At 43.3% G+C, this 17,455-nt stretch overlaps 1 protein-coding gene across 3 annotated transcripts in view; it reads left to right on the top strand.

Annotated features, from left to right (window-relative positions):
• LOC127467691 (alpha-2-macroglobulin-like protein 1) overlaps positions 1-16,185 on the top strand; it is a 29,541-nt gene extending 13,356 nt beyond the window's left edge. Inside the window, exons 17-37 of one of the 3 annotated variants that reach the window (XM_051779898.1) lie at positions 183-356; positions 1,379-1,484; positions 2,014-2,125; positions 2,220-2,445; positions 2,652-2,778; positions 2,919-3,040; positions 3,218-3,269; positions 3,589-3,672; positions 4,267-4,443; positions 5,690-5,771; positions 5,869-6,025; positions 7,390-7,464; positions 8,216-8,369; positions 10,128-10,309; positions 10,719-10,934; positions 12,172-12,293; positions 13,029-13,119; positions 13,788-13,856; positions 14,102-14,204; positions 15,390-15,431; positions 15,788-16,185. In XM_051779898.1, coding sequence (XP_051635858.1) covers positions 183-356; positions 1,379-1,484; positions 2,014-2,125; positions 2,220-2,445; positions 2,652-2,778; positions 2,919-3,040; positions 3,218-3,269; positions 3,589-3,672; positions 4,267-4,443; positions 5,690-5,771; positions 5,869-6,025; positions 7,390-7,464; positions 8,216-8,369; positions 10,128-10,309; positions 10,719-10,934; positions 12,172-12,293; positions 13,029-13,119; positions 13,788-13,856; positions 14,102-14,204; positions 15,390-15,431; positions 15,788-15,813 — 2,499 coding nt within the window. In that variant the 3' untranslated portion in view covers positions 15,814-16,185. Of the gene's footprint in view, positions 1-182; positions 357-1,378; positions 1,485-1,995; positions 2,126-2,219; positions 2,446-2,651; positions 2,779-2,918; positions 3,041-3,217; positions 3,270-3,588; positions 3,673-4,266; positions 4,444-5,689; positions 5,772-5,868; positions 6,026-7,389; positions 7,465-8,215; positions 8,370-10,127; positions 10,310-10,718; positions 10,935-12,171; positions 12,294-13,028; positions 13,120-13,787; positions 13,857-14,101; positions 14,205-15,389; positions 15,432-15,787 lie in introns of all 3 variants that reach the window. The other 2 variants (XM_051779897.1, XM_051779896.1) reach the window with 2 other exon arrangements.
• Positions 16,186-17,455: the final 1,270 nt, after the last annotated feature.

Here is a 17,455-nt window from a genome sequence, read left to right as displayed (position 1 = left end):
ATGTATTATCCTATATATATATCCACTCCTTTATATTGTCCTTTAGTATAAGCTGGGCCAGTGTCAACTTCCTCAACTGCAAAGCTTTACAAAATGTAGTAGAGGGCTACAGTCCAAATATTTGACCCATACACATGCTTGTTGGCCAGCTCCTTTTGAAGACCTCTGTTTTTCCATTGCAGTTGTACAATGAGGTCTTTGAAGAGAGTTTCACAATTGGAGGACGAGGGTTCCCTTATCGCTTGGAAGACTTTGAGGGATACCCTTGTCTGCCCCAGCAGCCCAGCCCCCACAAAAAGGCTCGGATGGGTGCACCGTGGTACCAAAGTGAGGCTGATGTCTTTAGTCTGTTTAAGGTGAGTGTGTACACTGCCTCTAAACTTTTCCTGAGCTAGTGATTTCCAATATTCTATCCCGAATGCCTACAAGAATTTACTTTTAGCAAACTTCAGCTGCCCCGACTTTCATTGCTACAAGTCATCTGTTGCTTGTTTTTCAGTGTAGCCAGCACTCATTTGGGGACTATGGGGAAAGACAAGTAAGCATAGTGCAAACCACCTGCTTAAAGAAAGACAGCATAAAAATGAACAAATTTAGTTTAGGTTACCATAACTACAAAGGGGGAGTGGCAAGAACATAGCAGTAATACCTGAGCACCTCACTGTGTTTTGACTGAACACCACTTGGCTACTATTTTATTTACAAACTACTTTACTCTGTGTTTCATTGAGTCTCCTCTTAGTTATCCTCAAAGCAGTTTTAATAAAAAGAAGTCTTTCACAATTTGGCTTTATAGCTATTTTTTTGAGACAAACAAAATAAACTAATCTGCTACCAATCATGATAGTCAGAAAAGTGTTATGTCTGCTAACTGAAATCCAAGAAGTGCTGCTTCTGACAGAACACTTTTAAAAAATATATATACAAGTAGAAGCACCTCAAAACAGCAGAAGAGGGTAACAACACACTGAAAACAACCCAACATGTAGTCTGACTTGCATGGGCTTCTCAGGCTGACAGAACTCTACCTTAAAAATACAGACCCTGAGTCCTCTCAAAAGGCCTATTGCTGTGCTGTCTACTAGATGCTTACTCCTAGACTATGTCTCATTGTTAGGGTTAGGCATATGTAGTACAGATCTAGTTGAAATTTACTGGCATGAGAAGTAATAATTAGTCCCAGTATTCCTCAGAAAGCTGGTTTCCATTCCTCATGCTGTGGTCAGAGTCTGAGCCTGTAAATTTATGGATATAAACAAGCAGCATTTAAAAGTGTTTCAGCTGTCACCCTGTATGATATCTATGATCATGAGATAGTTTCAACATTCCTTGTTCCCTTTTATTTATCATTGATTTACTCTCTTTACTATCTTCCCAGAAATTGCGCATGAAAATAGTAACCAATACTAGAATCAAGAAACCAGTTTCCTGTGTGCGACCAGACTTTGAGGAAAAGACACTTGTTATGGAAAATCGTGTTGTTGGTAAGGAACAGACATGTCCATCTCCTTGACTAAAGGAGCTCTCCCAGTTCTGGCCAGCCTGCTGCTGAGACAACTGACTTTCATCCTGCTGTATTTCTTGTTTGTGTATGAGAGCAACAAAGCCCGTGTCCATTTCAATGGACCTGAATTATAAATCACATATAAAAGCTCAAATCTCCGTGCTTTATTAGTGCCCCTGTTTTCAGTGTTTCTCATATAAAATGTAGTGTGCTCTCCACCATCAGTTTCACATATTATTTAAGAGTGTGACTCCATTTTAGCATGCTGTCTCCCCCTGGATCCAGACCAAATTTGAATCTGTCAGTCTGAGTCTCAGGCTAAACTCCATCCAACTCTGTCTCCCCAAAGATATACACAGTGTGTCATGTTCTCATTGAAACACCAACCCTGTCCACTCTTGTTCTGTCACAAAGCATTTGTGGTTTGTGTTAGATTGCCTGTAAATGAAGAACTAATTTCAACTGTAGGTGTATATATGTTGTTTTCTGAGGTACCACTTGCTTTCTAGCTGACAATCTTGCTGCCCGTGCTGATTCTGAACCTCACTCTGATGACAAGAAGAAGCCAAAACCTCGGACGCTTTTCCCAGAGACCTGGATTTGGGATTTGGTCTCTGTTGGGTTGGTAACAGCCTCTATCTGCCTTCCCCAGAGATATTCCTGGAGTATTCTGACTGCTTCTAATCAAGTTCTCCTCTTCTGCTTCCTGCTGTAGGGACAGTGGGCAAACGTCTCTCCAAGTTGCTGTACCTGACACCATCACGGAATGGAATGCCAACACCTTCTGTGTTGCTGATACTGGCTTTGGTTTCTCGCCTCTGACCACTCTTAGGGTCTTCCAGCCCTTCTTTGTGGATCTGTCACTGCCATATTCTGTGATCCAAGGAGAGACTTTCAGCCTAAAGGCCACTGTCTTTAACTACCTCAAGGACTGTATGCAGGTGAGTTCCTCCAAGTGAGTTCCCCCAATTACATGGCCTCTGTTGGAACAAAAACTTGAGCCCAAAGGCAAGCTATGATGTTCTCTGGAGCCCTACATACTGGCCATAAAGCACTCATATTTTGTGACCCAACGTATGTGCTCCTTTGTGTAGTACCTGTTACTAAAACTATTCCAATGTCTGCTTCTACATCCAATCATACTCAGATCCGCACCACCCTCACAGAGACTCCAGAACTAAAGGTGGATGCCTGTCCAAGTTGCCAGTTCACCAGCTGCCTCTGTGCCAATGAAGCAAAAACCTTTGTGTGGAATGTGACAGCCACCAGGCTGGGTGAGGTTGGGCAGAGGGATGTGTGGCAGCCGGTGGGAGGAGGGGTGGAATTTGCCTGTGTCTGCATGTCTGGACCTAATGCTTGTGCATACAGCTGTCTGCTTCAAGTGCTCAGCAATGTGCCTCTGTGCTCTCTGCAGGCAAAGTGAATGTCAGTGTAAGCAGTATGGCAGAAGATTCACACAATCTGTGTGGTAACACAATTGTTGTCACACCTTTGCAAGGAGGGAGAGACACAGTGATAAAACCTCTGCTTGTGAAGGTTAGTCACATCTCAGGGTGGAGAATCCGTGGAGACAGTGGTTTGTCCCCTGGGGCAGTTGGCAAGATGCTAAGAGGAAGTTTAGCCTCTTCTTTTTGGAAAGCAGAAAAACTTGCTAAGACATGGTGACTTCCTTTCTTGTCTTCCCTATCTGAACTACTCTTTCTCCATCTGCAGCCAGGAGGGGTCCTACAAGAGAAGACTCAAAATGCCTTTCTCTGCCCTTCAGGTAGGGGACAAAAATCTCTAACTGCTATTGATCATGAGAGCGGGATGGAAGGGACAGGGCTACTGCAAATCTCAAAGGTGGGGCCAATTTGTCAGAGAAGAAGCACTGGTGGTACCATCCCTGCCTGGGATAACAACCACTGTAATTTGTCCATATCTTTCTTTTACCTGGCAAAGTTTCCTGTATTGAGGCATTTGTTTGCAAGTCTTGGCTGCTGTGACTCAATGTCACATTAAGCCTCACCTGGGTCTCCTTGGATGTTACACTTGTGTGTGATGCTTCTTCCCTGGGATAAATTTCTGGGTTCTGCCTTCCTCAGATAACACCGTCTCTGAAGAGTTCTCTCTGCCTCTGCCTGCAGAAGTGCTGGAGGGATCTGGCCGAGCCACTTTCTCTGTGATTGGTGAGAAAGGCTATCCCTGATCTTGGGTCCCCAGTGAGAAAAGCTTGCACAATGCTTTGGCCTTACTGGTGCCTTGACCCCACTCCTCATGAGATTATCTGTAATGGGTGTGATGTTTGCCTCAGAAATGTGGATCAAGTAATCTTTTCCATATTTATTCCTCCCATATGGAATGACTCTAGGTGATCCCCAAGTGGCTGGAGGAGAAGGCACAAAATGGGATATCGCCTCTGACTTCTGTCACTGCCATCCACCTAAGTGAACCAAAACCGTCCCTGCAGATTTCCACCTAGTTTACCCGTGTAATTCCTTTCCCTCCTTGGTACCCACTAGGGAATGACAGCTCTCTTCACCTTTCTTTGGACCCCCTCAAGCTTCACATTCCCTTCCTCCTTCCAGAACCATGGTGTCTTCCCTTTCTGTTCTGATCTAGTCTGTGAGAGGTCACCATAAATCTCAATCATATCTGTTCAGTTAGGAACTGGCTCTTTTCTAGGATCCCAGTAGAGTTTAGAGAAGGCAGCAGTCCTTTCATTTCATACTGCTTAATGTCTGTGCTTTTCCTTTCTCCTGTGTCTCCATTTCAAATGTAAGGTGACATCATGGGTCCAGCACTTCAAAATTTAGACCAACTGCTAAGCATGCCCTTTGGCTGTGGTGAACAGAATATGGTTCAGTTTGCACCAAACATCTTCATACTCCAGTACCTGAATAAGACTAAACAACTGAATGCTGAAATTAAAGATAAAGCACTGAAATTCCTGACAACAGGTAAACATTGTCCTTCTTCCTTTTGCTGCAAAATCAAGCTTTTGTAAATCAAGATTGTTGGGCACAGGTCTGGTGGGAAGGTGAAGGGCGGGAATGGGAGCACTGCCAGAGCTGTTACAAAGGAAGGTATCGCAGACAAAAAGGAAAATATCTCATGGAAAGAAAAGTGTGTTTCTGAAGAAAGCAGGATTTCTGTCCCTGCTGTAACTGAACTACTAAGTCTGCTTTTTTGAGAAGGGTGTGGGTAATTAATGATTTCCATCATTATGTGATGCGTGTTTATTCCCTTATCAGTTCAAGGCTGACAGAAGTACCTTGTGGAAACAAGGCATCAGCTGCTATTACATGGAATAAAGAATGGCCTTTTGGAATTGATAGGATTTCAGTAGCTTAGTGTTTTCCCATGTTTTAGGACACATATTTTGAGGGTGTGTCAATTCTGTCCAGTATAATCTGAATTTAATATAGTGCCAGTGTCTGTGTATCATGTTGTAACGTGTCTCACATTTCAGCCTGCCAGTCTACTTATCTTGCTATGCTGCAAGCTCAGCAGCTCCCCTGGATAGGATCTGAATCCCTTTCTCTCCCCCTTTCTCTCTTCTACTATGAGCATGTACTGATATCTGGGAGAGGGGGACCTACCCAAGAGAACAGTGGCAGCAGAGAGGGGGTAAATAATGCAGCCATGGAGAGGGTGTAGGGAGAGCAAACAGATGCAGACAGCATTCTGGCCTCAGAGCTTAAAGGCATGGCCTTGTTGCTTCCTGTACGTCCCATTAAAAGTGTTTTCTGGAGTCCCAAGAGGGCTAAAGGAAGTGCTGAAAAACAAATAGCGTTTCATTTTGGTCCCCTCTAGGAAATGCCTTCCTCCCCACTCCTACTACTCTTTTTATTCACAGCAAGGGCCTGTGAGGGCTCATTGGAGCATGGGGAGACATGAGGCAGCTGAGCATGTCACCATTTTGTAAAACAGCAGGGAAGATACCCACAGCACTTGCTCATAGCAGCTCCAGTAGTGTAGAGCAGCTGTATGGCACAGTTCAGTGCTGTGCAACTGCTTCTTGTCATGCTGTTGCTGTGGGATGCACGGGCAGTTGTGGGGTGGTGGTGTGCTTGCCTCAATGTCTTTGACAGTAGGACCTGGTGAAGTCTCTTGTTGTGAAGCCATCTTCCCAAAGCAAGGATACAGTCTGAGATGCTAAAGGTCCTCACAGTGAGAGTGACATCCTGGCACCTGTTGTCATAGGTTACCAGCGTCAGCTGCTCTACAAACATGACGATGGCTCCTACAGCGCCTTTGGGAAAGGTGATGACCAGGGCAACACGTGGTGAGTGACCAGAGCTGCTATTGTCATCATAAACCTATTGGTCTTGCTGGTTCATCTTCTAGCTGTGACATGGGATTCCTCTGTGCTCTGCTTACAGGCTGACAGCTTTTGTAGCCAGGTCCTTTGGACAGGCCAGCTCTTACATTTACATTGATAAGGATCACGTGCACAGTGCTCTGCTCTGGCTGCAGAAGCACCAGCTGCCCAGTGGCTGCTTTGAGAGTGTGGGGAAGCTCTTCAACAATGACTTGAAGGTATGGCTGCCAGACATGGGAGTGAGAGTGAGAGCAGGAGGAACACAATGTGAGGCATGGGGTTGCTTCCTCCAGGCTCTTCCACTGTGTACAGTAGCACAAAGCAATGTCCCTATGGCCTAGCACAGCCAAGGCATCTTCCCAGAACAGAATGAAAAAGCATGGCCTAAAACAGCAGGCATTTCCTCTGTGTGAGGTTTTAACCTCTGCTAGTCTTTCTTCATTTTTACTCTAGCCAAAAGACAACACAGCTGATTGTGCGAAGGCACTTCAAGGGCACAGGCAGAAATATTTTTGTATTTTAATACTTCTCTAGAATACCCTGGCTGGATTCTCCCTCTTCTCATGCCTTACAATGCACAATACTCTATGTGCTCTAATATGGGATTCTCTGAAGACACAGTTGTCTGTCACTCAAAAAGTATGACCTCCTGGATTATGGCATCCCCCAAATGATCCTGCAGTGTAGCTGGGAATGCACCAAACTCCTGGTGTACATGTCCCAGTACTTAGGTACTGAACAGTGCATATGCAGCATGGCAGTACTTGGGTTCATTGCATTTGTAAGGGTATGAATAATCCAGACTGGTCAGATTGCAAAATTGCCCATATTAAATACAAGGCAGGCTTATGAAAGAAAACAGGCTGCCACTTTGGAAAAGCAAAGGGTTATGCTTTTTTTCTTAAAATATGGGTGCAGTGCAAAATAAAACCAGAGTGTACATGTAGACTTTCATCCTTGTCTGGCTTTCATTAATTTTGCAGCTTGAGCTTTCCATTTGAACTTTTTGGAATAGGCTTTGCACCCTGCCCGCCTTACATTTCAAAGTTTTTGCTATTCAGTGTGAACAATGCTTCTTAGCATCTTAGCCCAATTTCCCCCTCTCATTTTAGACTTAGTCTTGTCTCATGTCTGAGGATGCAAACAGAACTTCCCCAAGAATTAATGTTCTCTGATGTGAAAAGAGGCTCCTGAAAGCCTGTTTAACCTGTAGCTTCTCATAGTCAGCTGAACTATAGGTAAACTTGCATAACTTCTTGTGTGCAAATCCTACACGCTCTGTTCAAGTGTACAGTTGTAATATATTTATTTTTAATAAAATATATTGCTTAACAGTTTGCTTCATGCCCTTTTTTGAGAAGGGATGCCTAGGCTGTATGCACAACACAGCTCTGAGACTGCCCTTAACACCAGACCTTCATGATATTCAGCAAGTGTCCTTGTTTCCTGTCCGAGAATGCCCGGAAGCATGCTGCTGCACTCCCTCAAATAGGTCATCCATAGGCAGTTTCAGTGGCTATACAATGACAGGCAAGCAGTTGTTGGGTTTCTATTTCTCTGATGATTATCTCTGTCCTTGCAGGGTGGTGTGGACGATACAATCTCATTAACAGCCTATATCACTGCTGCACTGGTGGAACTCCATCTGGAGAAAAATGTAAGTCACATCTGAACTCTTGCAGGGATTGGGAGCCTGCTCCACCATTCATTCCTTCCCTGGCCGGTGGCTTCAAGGAGAACCCAGCTTGAGGTGCTGAAAGGTTCTCTCATTCCCACCTTTATACACAGTAAGCTCAATAGGAAATTTTGAACTCGGCAAGGAGTTCTTAATATAAATGGCCTGATTTGCAGCAAAGCAGAAGACTTGCTTTTCCCAGCTGATCTCAGGGGAAACAATTGTCTCTGAAAATGACAAAGGGCTTGGGGAAAGGCAACAGTGTTCATTAAACTAAAAATCTAAAGGAAAAAAAAAAGGTCCCCTTTCAGGTATGCAATGCCCTCCCCCCCTCAAATAAAAGCAATGATCTACAAGATAAGTACAGACTGTTCTAGCAAAAAAGAACTGATATTCCAGGTTTAATGGTACAGTTCTAAAAACAACATCATACCCCTTCAGGGTCCGAGGCCTACAGCATGCAGGTTTGATGACTCTGATGCAGTGTGTTACCAGATGCTTCCTACGGCTGGATTCTCCAGTATATTAGCAATCCCCTATCCCAGTGATGTGTCCAGTCACACCTTTGCTTTTGACCCACAGTGAGTGATGTTTTGTCCACTCTACTTCATGTTCCACAGCCCCAAGATAGATCCTAGCAATAAAGTAAATCAAATATGTATCTGGGATAGGTGTTCACAACAATGTTTAGTTTGGTCAGAGGAAATTCACTTGGTTTGGGCTCCTTTTTCAGGACACCATGTTGGATAATGCCTTACATTGTCTTAAGAATGTAACACTTGATGAGACAAGCCTTTATGTCAAGGCTTTGATGGCTTATGTCTTCACGCTGAGTAAGGACATGGAGATGAGAGAGCAGCTTCTGGATATGCTGGAGAAGGAAACGGGTAGGTTGTTGCTGTTAAGAAGATTTTGAGCCCTAGAAATAACAACTGTGTTTAAGTTCTGATATCTGTAGCATTTAATTGCAGTAGTCTGGGAAATTTACCTATTCCAAAATAGGCTTTTGTGTCAGAAAATCATAATGTATTGAAGCTGTGAGAGCCTCTATTTTTCTCAGACCCATGAAACAATTTCTAATCAAAAGCAACAGAGGTGATCCATGCTTAATTTGTGTGGTCAAAATGCTTACTTGAGCTGTGGTCCTCCTGTCATTCTTTAGCAATTCATACATAGTACAATAGATCTTGCAGAGGAAACTTGTCTCACCATGTTTATTCAGGTGCTGGTCACAGCACGAACTTGAAGAATTCAAACCTTTTGACTGCTTCCCCATTGAGTCTCTACTCAGCTCAGGGCCCTTGGGTGGATGCACCTTTATTGTTGTGCTACTGAGCTTTTTTTCTTCTTTTTGTGTCTTTAACTTGGGAAAAAGATGGGCTTCTGTCTTGAATGTGGATGCTGAGGTGGGGGATTCAAAGCACTTAAGCCTATGGTTAAACAGTTGGTAATGCTACTGGAGTTGGTTTAAGTTCCTCCCCACATTTGTTTGTCTGGCAGTATGGTGAACTACATTGGAGGTTGAAAACTAACACAGAGAAAAAGAGGGAGAGAGGATTTTTCAGTCTGATCAGCTACCACTGCAGAGTGCAGCTCACTGCATAGCCACTCAAGCTGCTAGCTGGTTTCACAGAACAGCCAGTGGGCAAACTGGAAGGAGTAGAATTGCACACACTGAATGCAATACTTGTCAGAGCTGCCTCTGTGATAATACATGTGGACCAAGGAAAGAACTTTCCCCTGTGATAAACATAATGCAGTAATGGAGGTCCTCCATAGACAACCTGAGTCTTTAGGCTGTTTTTATGCAAACAAGTGATTTGATGGTTCCTCTTTCAAAAGTGAAGGTTTTTTCTGAAGATGGACTTAGAATTTAAAAGCATTTAAGCTTTTCACACTTGTATCATTGCAGAATATGTCTACACTGGCACAATTAAGTTCAATTCTTAGCTGAATTTTGATTAGCCCCCTATTATCACTGCAGCAAAATATTTGACCAGACTCAGATGTATTCAGTACTTCTGAGCTTGGACTTTAGGTGAGAGCCCAGCTCTTGCTTAAGTTGTCCTAGCTTATGCACTGCATAGTGAGGATGCCAATGAAGTAAGTTGTGTAGTCTTATTCCTCCAGTAGCCTGCAAGCGATTCTCCCTCAAAGAGTGACCAGTTTTTGCACAGTAGGTACAAGTGACTGGAAATGAGTCCTAGAGTTTTTCTACACAGGGGGTCCTATTAGACTGTGCTAGGTAAAAGCAGAAACGACAAAAATGCTGAAGCTTGGAGACATAGCTTTGAATATACACAGAGCTGAATAAGACTTGGAGTGTACTTTAAACAGAGAACCTGTGTTGAGAGTCCATCAGTTTCTAGGGGAATTGTTTCCTAGAGAAACTGGTTGAGGATTTGGGGCCTGGATGTATCTGTGTTTTCAAAGGAAGAAATGGAGCCTACCATAGATGGCTGGCCCTTTCAAGGGAAAAAAAAACCAAGGATGGATTGATTTCTGCACTCTGAGGTGCCCCAGAAAGGCACTTGCATTTCTGATGCTGTACAGGAAACTGTCAGTCCTCAAAGAGTCTCAAAGGAGAAGCTGATGTTCATAGGGATCTACAGTTCTTCTCTTCCACATGTTTCTTCCCCCATCAGCAGAGCTCCTGACGTCACATTCTGGTGGTGAAGAATCTTCTTCTATGATTGAGACAGTAGCCTACATTGTCCTGGCTCATGTCTCCAAACCAGACTCGTCACTCAATGAAGCATCAGTGAGCAAGCTTGTGCGCTGGCTCAGTAGACAGAGAAATGGCTTCGGAGGATTTGCTTCCACACAGGTAATAAACCATGGAAAATCATGGGAGAAAGAGAGAGATGCTGTGCCTGGAGTGGTGTGCACATCTCTCATATGCATGTCACTCTAGATCCATCCTTCACTGACAAATGTATATGAGCCCTGTTTGGAAAAGGGAGTGCCATGGGGAAACTCTTTTCTGTGTAGTGTAATTGGGATTACCCAGGGCCTGGGACTGCTAATCCCAGGGCTCAGAAGCTACCCTTTCCAGGTAACAGAGGTCATTCTGCTCCCTGTGGCATAGACCTATACATTAATGGTATAGAGCCCACTTGTGTCAGAATGTGAATCCGGGCCATAAGGGCTGTGGTTCTCCCTGCAGTGCCTGAACTAGTGTGCTGGATCTTGTACTGCACAGTTCCATAGCAAAGTGGCTCTTTCTCTACCTTTAGGACACAGTTGTTAGCCTGCAGGCCCTCGCTCAGTATGCAGCCCTGATTCCTCAGGAGATCAGAGATGTAAAGGTGATGGTGAAAGGCAAGGAGGCTTCTCCATTGGAGTTCCATGTGCACAGGAACAACAAGTTGGTCCTGCATCAGGCATCTCTCCTTGCTGTCCCAGGGACGTACACAGTGCAAGCGACTGGCAGCGGCTGCGTTTATGTACAGGTGCGTATACATAAGGAACAGAGCTGTCAGGCTTTGCCTCTGATTATTGAAGTGAGGCTTGGCTCCAAGCAGGCTCTATAGCCTCAAATTCTGAGTAGGATTTTGCTTTCTAGGCAGAATCATGTCAAGCTTGAAAGTACTCAGGTATACTGTGTTGTCATGCTTCCACTGCAACCATCTCTGGTATCTTCTTCTCAGAAATGTCTCAGCTTTGCTGTCCTATGCTACAGAGCCATGTTATTGTTAAGAGACCACTAGATCTGAAGTCAGAAGTAGTAAGACACAGAACAGTACCTGCTTCTATTTTGATTGTATGTTGCTGATGTCAAGCTTCAGGAGGTGAACACTATATATTATGTCTTCTGATGTAATATTCCTTGGGTTGTTATCACACGCAGAGATGAGGAGTGATTTAGCACCAAGGTCTTCTTATTCCAGTACGCCAACACAACTGGTCCATCAGGAGGATACATCTTATTTTTCTGGCAGTCATGATAGTGATCCACTTATGAGCCATTCATGCAGCAAGGAATTCAAGCCACTCCCTGTGAAAACCTCCCTTACTGGATCATTTCTGTTCAGCCATCTCTTATGATACTCACGGAGAATCTGCAAGCAGTGTATAGACAAGAGGACTCAAAAATTATTTATTGTTAATGCATGTAGGAGGTAACTAGGGCTCATACTACTCAGCTATACTTGAATATAGTAAATAAACATAAGACATCTGATGAGTATCTGCTGGCCAAACTGTCAGTCACCAGGCAGATGGAGGAAGATTCTCTTTGGAGGAGTGTGATCATCTGTCTTCCTGAGTTTTCCTCTTCCGATTCTTTGTTCTTTCTATCGTTCTTTTGGGGTTTATACTTGTTTTGCCGGTATTTTTCCTCTGGAGACCTAGAACTACTATTAGCATGTCAAGAGTTAACAGTTACACTTCTTTCTCCTTGTGGGGCAGTGTCTTAGCTAATGTACTTTCTTACACCTTAACAGTATTTTTTTCCGATAAGACTGAATGAGGCCTTGTATCACAGATGGCTGTCTCCATGCTGAGGGTTACATTTGGCAGGTGTCTCTGATGCTATGTGCTAAACAGCACATCTCTGAACAGAAAGTGCATCTGGCTCCTACTGTGTTAGCCACTGGTTATTCGTTAAAAGCTGGAGGCACAGGTAATCCTTTAGATCACTCAGGGAAGCTTTGGGGCACTTCACAGACATGTTTTCTCCCCCACCAGACCACTTTGTACTATAACACCCCACCACCAAAAACAGAAGAGGTCTTTGTCCTGGATGTGGAAACAGTACCAAGAGAATGTGATGGTGTCAGGAAAGAGCTTGACATCCATGTGTCTGTCAGGTATGAAATCCCTTGAGGCTCCTTCTTCAATGTAAAGAATTGGGAACCCAGTTGTATGACTAGAACCCTGTCTTACAGAAACAAAGACACAGGGATGATCTCTTCTTCTCCATAGATCCCAAAAAGATTGTTAACTGAGAATTAAGGCCTGTAGGAGCATGGCAATGCCCTGGCTGTGTCTTGCAGAACCACGGCAACTATCTCAGTCAGCATGGAGCAGCTCAGCAGCCCCCAGAGCACTAGGAGATGAGATGGTGGCATTCCCAAGAGCCAGAGCTCCCACCCAGCCTTGGCAGCCTGGGCTGAAGCAGCCCTGAGATGCATTATCCTAGGTAATGGGAACCTCTGCTGGAACTAGACATCAGAAACTCCAGTCCCTCTCCATATTTCACTTGCATGTATCTGTCTAGGATGAGAGTCTTGATCCATATTCTCCATGCCTTACTGTCCTTACTGAAAGAGAACATTGCCACTCTCACCCTCCAACAGCAAAGGTCACTTATGTATGTTGGAGAAGGCAACATGAAGCATTAACACATTAACCATAACATATTTGCTGCACAGTCTGTCTCCATACTAAATGAATAGATGGGGATGATTTTTGTGTCCCTTTCTCCCATCAGGTATACATGCTACTGAGCTTTCATATCACTATAGAGCAGGGTCCATTAGTATCTCCTAGAAATGCTATGATGCTTTCCACATCTAATGTGATTCTCTCCCGACTCTTTTCAGTTATGTAGGGGACCGTGGGACCAGTAACATGGCCCTGGTGGAGGTGGAAATGCTGTCAGGGTTCATTCCTGTGCAGAGCTCTGTGAAAGAGGTAAGACTTTTCTTCTGGCTTTCCTTGATAGCAAAATCTGTTTTCCAGATGTAGCTCAGCCAGAAATATCCAAAGAGGTAAGAATTGCTGAAGAATGGTAACTACTTATCTTACTAAAAATTAAGTAAACTAAACAAGTGCAAATATAGCCGGCTATTTCACAAGGCAACTTTCTGCTTGCACAACTGATTGTGCAGTTTTTCATATTGAGTAGTAAGGATTGCATATGCAATAAGAAGTTAGGAGCTGAAAAGCACCTAGTTAGAATCACCTGGGGTGCACTGAGACCATTTGCAGTTGCCAGTGCCTCTGTAAGGGATATTCCATAAAATGGTGTTGAATCTCTTAGGGTTGTTCAATGGCTCCATTGTGCCAGGTGATAGCTAGGAAGATACATCATAGCCTCCTAATAACCATCTTTCCCTTTGTTACAAGTACTGAAAGTAGGAACATGGCTCAAGGACACTTGATCCAAATCTGAAAAAATGTTTTCTAAGGCCTCTTGTGCTCCCAACAATCTCAACACCATTACAGCTGAGGAACGCAGGCCTGACTAGGCTTAGTGCTTTAGTCAACAGTGGTTCACTGACAAACACTAAACTTGGTGTGAGACAGAGAAGGCCAATACGCTGATGTTAACTGAGCTCATCTCTTGCCTTCCTATACAGCTGGAGAAGATACCCCTAGTGAAAAAGACAGAGATAAAACCAGACCAAGTCACAATCTACTTGGAAGAGGTAAGAGGAAGAACACAGGGAACTGACAACTGAAGAAGTAGCAATTGAAGTACTTTGCACTGGGACTTTCACAGATGAGAAATACGAATTTCTAGTCTGATCAAGTGGGCTAAAATTTCGGCCAAAGAGGAAGAGGGTGGAAGAACCAGGAAAGACAGAGAAAGAAAGCTCTGATGGAGAAGGAGTAAAGGTGGTATGTAGATGACTTTGAGACGACCATTGCATTTCTGCTTACTTCTTTTCAGCTGGGTGAGACTTCTCTGAAGCTTAACATCTCAGTGGAACAAGACATTGAAGTGCAGAATCTGAAAGCAGCAACAGTGCATGTCTATGACTACTATAAGCCAGGTGAGATTTCGCTGACACTAGCAAAGAGTAACTATTATACATCTCACTCAGGCATAATTCTGTCTGTGACCCTTATTCCCTTATCCCCTTATCCCCCTTATTCCAGTGCACTTCCTCCTGCAACTTCAAGCTTGGGTTTCCTCTGTGCAAGACTTTAACATTCAAGTAGCAGAACTGCTTGCTTAGAAAAGTTCTTCAGATGAGACTGCCTGACACTATGATTATGCTGTAGGGTGTTATGTGTTCAAAATGACACACTGTTTACTTCCTCTAGCTTCAAGTGACATCTCTGTGGAAAAAAGACTTCTCTGTTAACTTGCCATGTCTTTTCCAGCTCTTTATCTCTCTTGAGAATACTTAGGCATTTATTTCAAATCCATATTACATAGTGCCACCCTGATCCATTAGAAAGCAGAATTTAGTTGTATGCTTTTCATGTATAGTGTAACAATCTTACCTTCCATTGGGTTCTTCCATGTCTTAGAGGATAATAGGAGAATAATTTGTTACCCTTTAAAGCTCTAAATGAGTTATCAGCACGCAGAAGAGAGATCTTTTTGTCATTTTGAGTCTCTTTTCTGTGATAGGTATGAGACAAAACAGCAAGTGGAACACTAAGAATTATTTTTAAAAAAGAATTTGAGAACAAAATGGAAAAACTGCCACTGATGATTTAGAAAGCAGCACCACAGGCCTACATGTTTTGTACTAAGTTCCATTCTTTTTCCCCCTTCCACACCATGGCAAGAAGAGGAGGACACTTCTTAATCCAGCCATTACAGATCTAAATATTGTCACCTAATATGGTCTCTCTTTGCTATTTCATTCTGTACAAGAATTTCTGTGCTTAGTATATAAAATTTAAAAAGTGTTACCTGACATGAAAATACTAATTATCAGTAAATAGGCAAGGCTGTTAGGACACACTATTGAAAGTGTTTACAAAAAATATCCTTGCATTAAAAGGTACTATGCATAGGATGATCTTTCACAGTTGTATGGGACACATGTTGGGGAGACAGACCATTGGTCTGACCCACTGTAGACACTTTTTTGTTCCTACATTTACAGTCTGAAGAATGAAACATTAAGGTAGTGGGATGGTTGGGTCACAGAGAAAGAAGCTTGGCACTACCCTACCATGCAGTTCTGCAGCTTACTGCCTTTTCTCTTTTGTTTCTACAGATGAACGCACAGCAAGAGAATATGTTTTCCCCTGCAGTCCAGGTTAGTGTTAACAGGCTTCCAAGGTGGGAATAGCTGGAACAGAGCAGAGGACTGGTGGTAAGCAAACAAAGCATCCCACCTCTGCTCTGTATTTAAGCCCATCATGTGATGTAGGGCCTTCTTGGACTATGGTTGAGCATACCATGGAAGGTTAAAAGGATCTATTTTTATTTCACTTCCATACACTCCTCACATGTGCAATCCTCACAGCATCCCAAATCGGAATGCAACTGGAAATGCATATGTCAATGATAAAAGGATGTTGAAAACTCATCCCCTAAGATCTTTTAGTCCTTAGAGAGCTTCCTTAGAATTCATCAGGCACTTTGCCTTTTCTTTCCTCTTTCTTTTCACAGATGTCTCGAAGAAGGTTTCTAACTAGTATGCTCTGGCTCTGGTTCCATAAGAAAAACTTCATTGCTCTTCTCTGCTGTGTTGGAAACACCTTATTTCCTTTCATCTATGCCCTAAATTTCTGTGTGAAACCTGGCTCGATACACAGTAGTTTGGGAGATCAAGTGAAATAAAGTATGTGCAACCTGGAAAAAAGGCAGTGACTTTACAGTTGATGAAGATTTCAATGCCTGAAAAATTGTGCCCATTATGGTTACATACTTTGCTTTTCATCACTACAGTGGTTTAACTCTCTCCTTCCCAAGTCCCATCTCTGAGCTACCTTTTCAATTTAGTTAACACAACAGCCCACAACCAAACTCCAAGAAAAAAAAAACCAACAAACCAACAAAAAGCCCCCCCAAACAAACAAACAAACAAACAAAAAATAAACCAACCAAAAACCCCAACCTTTTTAACCCTGCTCTGGTTTACTACATGGTCCTGTGAATCATCTTTCTGTCGTAACTGAGGATTAGGAACAGGCAAGGGAAGGCTAAGGAAGAAATACTTCACCAGTTCATTCAGACAGAAAAGGACTTTGCAACAATGCCTCAGGAAGGAAGGCCATGAGACCAAAATAAACATTCACTGCATGTTTAGACTCTGGCAACACCCAGTCCCATCATGTCAAGACATTAACCCAAATGACTAATCCTTACCTGTGGCACTACTTAACAAAGAAAACAATCTGAGGACTTTCAGGATGCAACACACAACAGGAGAATAGGCTATGCAGATGGCTCATCAGGATATGCATTGACATTAGCAAGGTAGCACATAAAAGATGGGCTACCAGATAAGAAAAAATGGTTTTTTCATGGTAATCAGCTAGTTTCACAGAGCTGATTACCAAAAAAGAAGTTACCAGGACAGTCGTACCATAAATATGAAGTAAAGCTATGAAGTCAACAAGCCCAGGGCCAATGGAGAAGTGAACAAGGTGAGCTATGAATTTGGGAAGTGATGATGCTTCTAAAGAGGAAGTATCTAGGAGACAACAAAAACAAAAAAAATAAGGAAAAAAAGAAACATAAAGTGAAGCAGGTCATGTGACCAGAGTTGTTTGTGAGATTCCCGTCTAGCAGCACTTTGCTTGCAAAAGGGCTTGCAAAGGGCAGTAAACACTTGCACTCCTACTCATCATTACTTTTGAGGCTGTCCAGTAGGGACAGGAAAAAAGGAAAATAAAAGTCTCACAGCAGTGCTTAGGAAGCATTTAAGTGAGTAGAAAACCTGAGGAACCAAGTGATTCCTTCTGTGGACAACTGATACAAAAAGAGGACAGGGCTCTCCTCAAGTAAGCAAAAATGTGAAGGAACTGAACAGGCCTCCAAGGGGTTTTCCCCTAGCATTGCCCCTTTCCAAGACATTACAGGATTCAAGAGACTGTTTGATGGTGCTCTGCCAAGGGAGCAAAGTGGGACCTGCAATCTTTCATTTGCCTTCCTGACAAGTTTCTTCCTCTGCATATTTGGACTGGACTGAAAGAGCTTCAGGATCAAGGTCCTCTGATCTGGTTAAACTTCAGATAGCGAGGTTATAAATAAAACCTGAAGCCTGTAGCCCAGTGTGCTCATTGTGGCCATGAGCCAGGCTCTCCTGCCTCTAAATAGACAGGTGTCAGGGGT

Source organism: Manacus candei, unplaced genomic scaffold, assembly GCF_025592945.1.
Source record: "Manacus candei isolate 608988 ecotype Guabito, Panama unplaced genomic scaffold, ASM2559294v1 h1tg000014l, whole genome shotgun sequence".
In the NCBI taxonomy this organism is placed as follows: Eukaryota; Metazoa; Chordata; class Aves; order Passeriformes; family Pipridae; genus Manacus; species Manacus candei.
This window is presented reverse-complemented; position numbering and strand designations above follow the sequence as displayed.